Source organism: Cylas formicarius, unplaced genomic scaffold (genome assembly GCF_029955315.1).
Source record: "Cylas formicarius isolate icCylForm1 unplaced genomic scaffold, icCylForm1.1 PGA_scaffold_10__41_contigs__length_53128322, whole genome shotgun sequence".
Taxonomy (NCBI): domain Eukaryota; kingdom Metazoa; phylum Arthropoda; class Insecta; order Coleoptera; family Brentidae; genus Cylas; species Cylas formicarius.
In genome coordinates, this window is record NW_026844214.1 from 15533367 (window position 1) to 15544393 (window position 11027).

Below are 11027 nucleotides of genomic sequence, written 5' to 3' on the forward strand. Positions count from 1 at the left end.
CGGCTGGTCTAAATACGAGTTTCCGCCGTATGGAGGAGTCATTCCAATTTCGAATTTGGTCGAGGTGTGGTGAGCCGATTTGGGTAATCAGTGGTGCGTTAGTGAACGGTGATGATGCACGAGAATTTTAAAGTGTTCAGGCAGGCTGAAGAAACCAACGGCGGCGGTGCCGTGGTGCTGGACGTCATTCCCCCGCACTATAACACACATCACGTGCAACCCAGTCCGCCCCAGTCCCCGGATAACTCTCACGGGCAGTACAGCAGAGGTAAGCAAAAATGCTTGAAAATCGACGTGTAAAAAGCAGCCATTCGCGGCAAACAAATTTTCTTTCGACAATCATTTTGAAAATGATTAATAACAACGCTATCTGTGTGTAGAACAAACACTTTCGTTGCACGCAAAGCAACTTTTGTCCAACCCACGCACTCGTTCTCGCATACCAATTGGTATAACATTCGGCCCTAGTGATGTTCACTTAGAGAGTAAACCCAACTCATCCAAATATTTATTTTCAGTTTAGATAATAATACAAGTAAATCTCAGAGCAAATTTTACAGGATGCCAAAAACATTTCAGAACCGGATCATTCAAATATTCAATTACCAATTTTTTATACTAGTTTTTGATATGGTAAATTTTATTTCAAACGTAGATTGCAAAACTTTAAATACATTTTGGAATTTTCTTTTGTACATGTTTGCGCATTATCAATTTGTGCTATTTCTTCTTTAGTTTATTATTATGCACTGCGTACTGTCGCACGTTATTTGGGTTTACCCAGCACATACATGCTGACTAATTGTGACTATTTTCTTCATAAATAATGATCCAATCCAAAAGTAATTCCATAGGTAATGAAATGCCTTTTGAAAGAAAATGAACTATTTAGAAGTTTATATTGCAACTATTCATTTAAAACAATAACAAAATTACTTTCCAGAAGTTTGGCTTGAATACAGAAAACTGCTAAACTTTATAATTATTTTTTGATGCATTAAATAGCTATCTATCTAAAACGCGCCTATTGAGCATAACTGGTCATAAATATTGGCCGCAGATGTCATAGTTAACGTTAACGTGATTGGTTAGAAATATATTGGTTATAAGTATCTGTTGCCCTTAACTAACTGTCATTCATAAATATTTGTTTATTCTGGCACGTTTTATCACTGGCCTTTATAAATTTTTTAATAAAAAAATAAGCTCGCCTTTAAGAATTTGCTACAATTTGAATTACACTCATTAAGCATTTCAAATTTTTCAAACTTTCAATTTCAAATCAAAGTAGGACTCAGGCAAATGGAGAAAGCTTTTTAACACCAGCCCACTGTGTACATTCGGTCTGTAATTTGCTTAATTGTTTAGGGACCCCGCTTTAACAGCCTTATAGCCCGTACTTAAGCACCTTTTATAGCAAATATCTCTCGGGAAAAGGCGTAATTGTGGAATTTACTTATTTTGTAAGGCAATACCTAATAAAATTTACAATGCGACGGCTTAAGGCAAAAGGTCTCGAACATTAAATTTACCGACCCCTAATTTTGGACGTCTTCGCCACGCTGCCGACAAACACCAATTTTGAATCTTGTTAACACCAACAAACAACCCGGTATTTATGGTGCGGCCTTTCGGTTCCTTCCGACTTCTGTTTTAGTTTTCGCAAGAGTCAACCCATAAAAGTATACTCGAAACATGCGCCAAAGACCACTCGAGCGTCTAGACTTCCTTCCCTAATTTCGAGGATGTGCGGTAATTGATCGCTAAGTACCCAAAACAAAGTACTTGTTGAACGCAACCTCACAAGGACTTCCTGCCAGTCTCTGATTAACGCCTACAATCTGTTCAATATCCTTGTATACCTACTTACTTGTGGTTTGACGGCGTATTAGGTATCAACTCATAACGATTAAGATCCTTTTATCTAGAATATGATTTAAAATAAGGTTGGTGACTTTGGATATCAGGATAGGGTAGGAGTTGCTTTTAATAACAGAACACCAAACTTACTACTTTATCTTTAAAATCAATATAAATTATATGTGTCATTTTATTAACTAATCAAAGAAAACTTTTTTAATTCCAAATTTGTCAAAGCAAATCTACAGAAAGCTTTTTTCTCTGCATTAAATCACTTTGTGTAAATATATCCAAGAACCAAGATTCCGTAGTAATAAATGTCGAATGTATTTACATTATTAGGTATATATAATTTTTTTAAAAAATAAAATTAATTTTTGCGTTTTCCCAACATTTGCTCGACTTTTTTGTTTTTATTTTTTTGAATAAAGGTTCGTTTTCAATACTCCCGTACCCATTTAAAAAGAAAGAAAACATTTGGGTAAATGCAAAACTTGTTTAAAAAAAATGTTATTTGTTATATATATATTTGATAGATATTTTTGTGGATTCGGTATTGACATTAACATAGGATTTTGGATTTATTGTAGAGAAGAAGAGCTTTCCTGCAAATTTGCTTCTTTGAGGAATTTAAAATAAAAGTTATACCCATTAAGTTGATACTATAGATAAGAATATATAGAAGATAATAACTTAACTTTCTAAAAAAATTACTAATTTCAGAACGGTTAAACCGATGATTAAAGTTATAAAATACCATTAGTTGGCTTATACAATGACGGGTCATATAACGGATATGCCTCGTAAATTTTAATGTCAGTGGAAGAAATGCACATATACAATACTGATCGATAGCATTAATATAAAATCTCTTTAACAAAGAAAGGAATAAGCAGCTGAGATATTTTTATATTATGTATTAAATTTAAAATGTCTCAAATATACTTGTCAAAAATTGATTTATGAATACAAAACAACCAAAAATTACTTAGTATCAGGTACTTAGTGAGGTCCAGGTAGACCTTTTTAGTTACATTAGTCTTAATAGTTAGTCTCGTTGACTCACCGACATTGCATGTAATTACTGAGATTATTTGTGTTTGTAAAGTTTTTCAATAAGCTAATAAAATAAATAAATAAATTCGGCGGCACATCTGGTTTTTTTTTTTACGACAAAAACCAAGTATTGGCCAAGAGTATGCATAATATGGAACATTTTCTTAAGGAAAAAGAATTGTTTTATTTTTAGTATGACGTTAAAACAGTGTCACCATTGCACGTTAAAAAATAAAAAAAACTCATTCAATGAATTCAACTTTTTAGAAAATTTTTAGAAAAAATAGGTTTCATTCTGAGTATTTTAATTTTTTGGCTATTAACCGTATTTATTGAACACAGAATATTGTTTTGATTCATTCTCTGTTTGTAGGATTTTTTTTTTCAAACATTCTCAAAAAATCTACGCCCTAGGCCAAATTATATTTACAGGTTTTAAAAAATCATCGTTAAAACCCTGGAATTTTAAAAACATAGTTGTGGATAAGTTATATAATCGGAACTTTTAGAGCTTTGAATACATAAAAATAATGATTGGAATTTAATCATGAGAATAATAAAAAACCTTTTATTATTATTATATTTATTTATTTTTTATTTAGGTGTTCTTGTCACATAACGGTATTAGATTGAAGACCCTGATCTGTTATTTTTAGACTGCGTTACCCCAGTAAACGGTACGGATCTGCAGAAGCAAAACTCGACGGGTAGTCCAAATTCAAGCAACGATCCCAATATTCGCCGTTATCGCACCGCCTTCACCAGGGAGCAACTGGCCAGGCTGGAGAAGGAGTTCTTCAAAGAGAACTACGTATCCAGACCGCGAAGGGTTGAACTGGCTGCACAACTGAACCTTCCCGAGAGCACAATCAAGGTACTACATATAGTAAATTTTTCTTCTAACAAGCATGCTGAGTCTCATTATTATTAATTTAAACAGGATTAGTGTATGTGAATTTACTACTAAAATTATAAATGCAAATTTCTTTTCTTCCTTGAATTATTTTCCGACTTTTCTTGTTATCGACGGAAAGAAAACAACAAGCATATACACGTGTTGGAATAATCTTGAGGATTAATTCAATAAATACAAAAAATAAAATTAAATTTCAATCAGAAAAGTTCACAAAAACCCCACAGGCAATTTTTTATTGATTCAAAAAGAACAAACATTGTTTGTCGCCTTTGATCAAAATTCAACGAACGAAAATAGGACTTAAAACAAATGTTTACCGGTATGTCTATGCAATGCTTCATAATTTGGGATATTTGCTTCCAAAATTGGAAACGGCAAACAGCAATGGTTGTGTCCGATTGTAATAACTTTTTAAAATGACTTTCATATCCAAAAGTGTTAAAATAATGAAAGTTGTATTTTTTAAATTGAAACCCGTTGTTTATTATGCATGTTTGAATTCTACGACTGTAATGTGTTTCGATAATCTTAACCTTAAGGTTTTCTAAACAATTTCATTGTTATCTAATTTCAATTTCTAAAATATATAATAAGTATTTAAGGCATGTAAGTGAAATCTGTAATAAAAGACTTTTCATCTTAGGTAAGTTAAGTGATTACAACTTGATTAATTTAAGTGGAAGGTCATATTTTTTCACTTAACTGGGTTAGGGTAAATGTGGGAGAGATGCCGCACATTTTTATAGATTTTCATAATTGTTACACCTATCGAGATAAAATAAAATTAAAAACACATGTTTACTTTTAGAACATTTATTTAAAAGTAAATATGTAACAAAACCAATTTAAATAAAACAGTATTCTAAGAAAATATATTTTATAATCCCATGTATTTGGCCATCTCTCCTACATAACGTGGGTGAGTCGCCGCATAGTACATGGGAGAGATGGCTTACGAAAAATAACATTACATCTTTCTTCTAACTTGATCGGCTTTTAATAAAAGCCTTCCACATCGATTGCAAGTGGTTTTGTATATTGAGCAAGTCTCGTGTAGCCAATATCCACAGCGAACGCATTGAATCCAATCAGCACGTGATTTTGTTAAACAGTATTTTTCAAGACACTCCACACATTCGTTTTCGTCAATATCACTGCAGTCATTGGTTGAAGAACAAATTGGCATTTCTTCCTCAGACTCAGAAGACGATGATAAATCTTTTTTTTGTTTAAGTTTTATTTTTTTAGCTAAAGACTTAACTTTTAGCTTTTTGTCCTTTTTGGTTTTAGTTTTGTTCCCTTTTTTGTGTTCAATATAACTGGGGCTTGTTAGATGTGCAGCCGACTGTTTTCTGCGCTTTGTAGTGTTAGAAAGAATAGGAATGGGTGATATTTGTTGCAACATTTTGCCAGGAGTGATATCAGTGCTAGCCGAAGTAGAAGGTTGAGGTTGAGCTTCTTGCGATTTAACGTTGATTTCTAATGATGGATTCGGCGCAGCGTTTTCTTTTTCGGTATTGCAGGTTTTAGTTGCAGTGTCTTCAACATTGTGTGCATGAGCTACGTGCAGGTCTGATACGCTGAAAGCGTGGTCCGGAACTGACTCTGGATTAAGTGGAAATGCTCCAGTAGCACGAAAACCATTAATAGCCGTTCCAGCTGTAGCTGCGCGAGACCAAGCACTACTTAGCAATGTGCCAAATTGCATACGAGTAATTCGTCTGCCTTGATGTGTTTTAATCCACTGGTCGCAAGCCTGATAAAAAAACGTTTTCAACGGTTTAAAAAAACTACGATCGAGTGGCTGTAAATAGTGTGTGGTGTGGCTGGGCAAACATACCAAAGAAATATCATTTTCTGTCGCAAATTCGAGGCAATCTAGACTCATATGCGATCCATGTCCATCAAGAATTAGAACAGTCTTCCCTGGTGGCTTGCGAGGGGCAAAATGATTTTTCAACCAGTCAAAAAATAGCTCATTATTAACATAAGCAGACTTGCGGTTCATAACAACAACCGAACCAGGTGGCATGCCGTCTTCAAATTCCTTTTTTTTATTTACCCCTTTAAATATGCAGTAGGGAGGTAAGAAATTTCCTTCAGAGTTACAGCAAGCTACAACGGTGATTGTCTCCCCTTTCTCCCCAGACGTTACTGTGTGAACTTCTTTGCTACCTTTTGCTGCGATAACTTTACTTGGCACATTATTTAACTGAAGGCCAGACTCGTCAACATTAAAGACATGACCTGGTTTATCAAAGACATCGTTAGCTTCATAAATGCTTTCTAAAAGTTTAAAATATTCTTCAACTTCTTTTCTATTCATACCCTCCGCCCTTGCAGTTGATAGTCCCTCTGCCTTTCTTAAACTCAAATCACGATTCCTTTCCATGAACGATCGGTACCAGTGATCTCCAGCTTCTTCTTTTTCAGTGTTAAATTTGTGTTTTAACCCCAAACGTTGAGCCAAGGTATAGGCAATTTGTTTTACGGTTCTTACAGTGGGAGGAAAGCCTGCTTTCTGAAGAGCTTTAATATGCCCTACTACCTTTTTTTCGGATTCTTGGCCAAGAGATGACGAAGGCCCTTGTACACCCTTTTCAAAATTATTGTTTTTTAACCTTCTTCTTAGCGTTCGCTCTGGCACGTTGCATATTCTACCAGCCTCTCGTACTGGAATATTATCCTGTTGTACTAAATTTATGGCTGTAACCAAATTTTCTTGAGTCCATCTTCCTCTATTAGATTTTCGTTTATATTTGCGAGGCATATCCAACTAAAATAAAACATCGAATTAATGCGTCATCTCTACCACAAACTTCTGCTGCGTCTATCCCAAATGTATGGGAGAGATGCCGCAGCACATTTTTTGTGACACTTATGATCCACGAAATTAAAACCCGGTGGTAACATAACCTTACTTATCCTAAATCTCCTATAAGTTAATTGCAAACCAAATTTTATTCGTTTAGAGGTATAATTTTAACTTACAAGAAACACTGAATAAATTTTGTAACTTACCTGAACGTTATTTTAACAAACACACGAAATATTTCTTGAGAAAATCGTTTATTTTCAACCGGCGTAATGGAGTTCTCAAGGTTAGCCATCAACTAATTGTAAGGAAACACAAGCGCCTTTTTAAAAAGTCGCAGTGTTGCCAAACGTACACCGCGGCATCTGTCCTACTGCGGCATCTCACCCACATTTACCCTATGTACTTTTTAATTACTTATCGGATGGTTAAAGGCGCTCCATAGCTAACTCTTGGCAGAATACGCGAAATTATGTTTTTTTGGGTCGTATTGCATCTAGTTCCCTATGGTCTGTTTATTCCATGGTCTGTGAATTAAGACATTTTATGACTCATTGGTGCAAGTTGTATTCAGAAATTAGACCGGTACGAATTACAATTTGTGGCATGTTTAAAAATTAACTGGTGCAACAACTAGGTAGTTAACATGGATAATAACAATTATAATGCATAAGGATTATTCAAAATTTTATTAAAAAATAGCACAACGCCAATTGACTAGTGAAAACTGACTAAAACATTTATGTATTTACAATAAATTTTCGAGATGTCATTTATTTCCAGATAATTGCAAATTCTTTTCTTGAAACTATTGCTAACTCTGAGGGGGTTAGTGTAAAAAGCGTTTATATTATCTATTGTGGTAGAAAGCGCATGGTAAATAATTCCTTTTATATATTACTTTGAAATACTTTTTTTATGACAGTCTTCTCTAGTTGGCATTGCTGCAGAATTTGAATCCAGTATTTGGTTTTAAATCATCCACTTCTTTTTGAATAGAAAAATACATTAGCAATAAGCTTATACCTCCCTAGCTAAAAAAATGAAGAGAACACAAGTATAGTTATTCCGACTTTAAGAGGAATGTACAAAAACAAGTATATAATACAATAAACATATACATCATTTCCCTTAACTCACAGCCAGTAATAGCATTTAATTTTCCAACTAGTCGATTGCGAAATTTAACAATTACGAATCTGTAAGTTGTCTTGACTACTTTTCGTGCTGATTTCCGATTCACTTATAGAGTAAGTTCTGATCACCCCAGCAGTGCGACGATATGCGATAACCAACGCTCGACAATTAGCACATTTTCCCGGGCTCAAATAAAACACTAATGGTGCTTTTAAAAACATCAAAAACGTGCCGCCGTTTATAAACGAACCGCCAGTCAGAAGAAAGCGACACAGGGCCGGACTTGGCCGTAGTTTGCGGCCTCCGTCCAATGTGAAATGTTCAGGGAGTCAGTTAACTAAGTCCGAGCCCTAAATACGCGTCGAGTGGCGTAATGCGCGCGATAAGCGGGAGCGTCAGCTTTTTTATGACGTGTTAAACGCCCGAAATGATCATAGAAGAGGCGGTCGGTGGCTCAGAGATATAAGACGCGCATTGTTCCTTGTTTATGGTACTAATTAGTTTTAATTTTCTTGAAATTGTTTGGTCTACGTGGGTACCGGATAATAACATCGTAAAAGAATGTTTTTGCGGTCGTGCATCATCGATATTTATTCGTTTTGTTGATTCGCCGTCTTGTTTTTTAAAAACCCTTAGGTGGCAAAAGAGATCAACAACAAGACATACGAAGAAATTTATTTATTATTTATTTTTATATCCTTGAGCTAAGTTTAATATACAGAGCGAGTCGAAAACCTGGTAATTACAGATTCTTTAATAAAAAATAATTATTCTAATAATAATAATAATAATAAGCATTTTTCTACGTTTTATTCTTCCATTTTTATGACAAGAAAAAAAAAGTGAAAATGTTCAATATTTGTTAACCGAAGCAATTTTTAAGAAGAAAAGCCTAAGTTTGGGTGTCATATGATACATGATACATTTTTTCTGCTAGTACGCTGTTTTATTTACAAAATTTACCCGCAAGAGGTAACATTCCATTCAACAAAATATTACCTACGAGGTTTATAAATGAAAAACCCTGTTGCTCAAAAGATATTACGGTATTTCTAGGGAAGCAGTTTGGTTTTGATAATTTAAAATAGCTCACCGTTTGACTTTTTCTAAAATGATTGAAAGTTGCATTATAACATTTAAAAAAGAACATCTTAATTTTTGGTATAGATCAATCATCGCCATATCTAAAACGTATATTTACTAATACTTATACTAATACTTCAATTATATTTTGTATATTATGTATGTATTTTGGTTAATGATTATGTCATCATCATCTTAACAGGTTTACTAATCAAACTTTGTTCTGAGCGCAATGTGCAGGCACAATATACTGAGTTTACGCCTTATATCCATCTAATTGCTTTCTTAACACCTTTGTGCCAGATACAGTCTGCATCCAGGATTCGGGGAACTAAACTTCTTTAATGGCGTACATTTTACTAAGGCTAAGATTGCTCCTAGTGGTGGAAAAAGTTAGTGGCCGTTCTCCTACTATAAATTTTTTATTTTCAATGTTACACATGACAAATGGCTAATCTAGCTCTGCTTGTTTCAGGTATGGTTCCAAAACCGACGTATGAAGGACAAAAGGCAACGGATGGCGATCGCATGGCCATACGCCGCGGTGTACAGCGATCCCGCGTTCGCCGCTTCTTTGCTTCAAGCGGCCGCCTCCAGTCTGCCTCTTCACTACCCTCCACCGCCGCCGATCTACGCTCCTCATTACGCCAGGTACAGCCCGTATCCAGGATTCGGAGGTCCTCCGACGAGTATACACATGCCTAACGCGGGCCTGATGCATCATCCCGCGAATGTAGGTTTCGGCGCGCCGCCCCCGCAGTCATTGCCACAAGGTCACCTACCCCAAGGGTTGAATTTGAACCTGAACTTCGATAGGGCGTACGGCTATCAACAACAGCAGCCTCAGTCGAAAGTATCACCGACCGATTCGCACCGTTCGGAGATAAGTCTGAGTCCCCCAGTTAGCGAGAATTTGCTAATGCCGGCCAGCAACGTGTCGCCAGTACAGACGCAGTTGCTCGAAGTGGACAAACCGAAACTTTTCAAGCCTTACAAGACAGAAGTTTAGGATAACAGTATTGCACGAAGTGGGAGTATGGTACGATCGAAAACCAGGTGACGTTGCGTCGTCTGTCGAGACGAGCGAGGGTTAAGAATTCAACACATATTTTCCTTTTCTGTATAAACTGTGTTTTATTTTTAGTTACGATCGTAACGGAATAGTCGATCGAATTCGTTGTATATAATGTACATATGGATCTAACTGTTGATGGTTATTTATTGTATAAAGTGTACTCGTTGACTGGTGAATAAATTATTTCAATTACCGACGGTCTTTTTTATTTCTTTTATTCATATAGATGACAACCTCCACTTAGAATTAAACGTTGCGCTTTTATATTTAGTGCAATTTCATTTTTTTTTCCTGCAGCTTACACTACCTTAGCAATTTATATCACAAGCTTTTTACTAAACATTTTATTAGTATACTTTAAAAACGATTACTTTTGAATTTTGGCAGCAAATAGATTAAAATTTCAACACCAAGTAGAGTGTGTCTCATTTTTGGTGTTGTATTTAATTATTTTATAAGGCTTGATATTAGCTTTGCAGAAATATATGTCACATAAAGCCATGAAAAATACAGATTTCTTTGCCTAGATTAATTTATTACAAGAGGTTAATTAGTGTATGTGCAATATTAAATGCGCATTGATAATACACCGCTATTACATTTCTGTTATAGTTCAGAATCGAATGATCGACTTTTCTATATGGAGAATCATTGAATACTGAATCAGGTATACAGGAAATCCGGATAACGTTTCCAGGTTATCCCCGACCTTAAAATTCAAAACCAGGTTTTCTATATAATATGTAGTAATTTTTGGCTAAGTGCACAATTCTGATATAGAGCAATGGAATAAATAAATACAAGTTTCAAAACTGTTAAATTTCTTTAAAAAAAAAAGCAGAATATTTTGTGGTTGGTGAAATGTGACGCGTTTATTATCTCAGAATCTGTTAAAACTATCAAAGAAAAAAATAGGACAAAATTGTTCAAATTCATTTATACTCCAAAAATATTATTATATATGTGATTGTATTTCCTTGGTCAAATATCAACTTTCCAATTTTAAATAGAGTATTAAATAGTGTCGAATTCTTTGGAAAAATGTAGACATATTTGATTTATAACATAAACTATTTTTAGATTGC

At 34.8% G+C, this 11027-nt stretch overlaps 1 protein-coding gene across 1 annotated transcript; it reads left to right on the top strand.

The window, feature by feature from the left end:
* Positions 1–111: 111 nt before the first annotated feature.
* Positions 112–9940, top strand: LOC132708309 (segmentation protein even-skipped-like). The gene is made up of 4 exons (XM_060680567.1): positions 112–268; positions 3573–3790; positions 9343–9594; positions 9628–9940. Exons 1-4 carry the CDS (start codon positions 112–114, stop codon positions 9874–9876), a joined length of 876 nt encoding a protein of 291 aa, XP_060536550.1. The 3' UTR covers positions 9877–9940.
* Positions 9941–11027: the final 1087 nt, after the last annotated feature.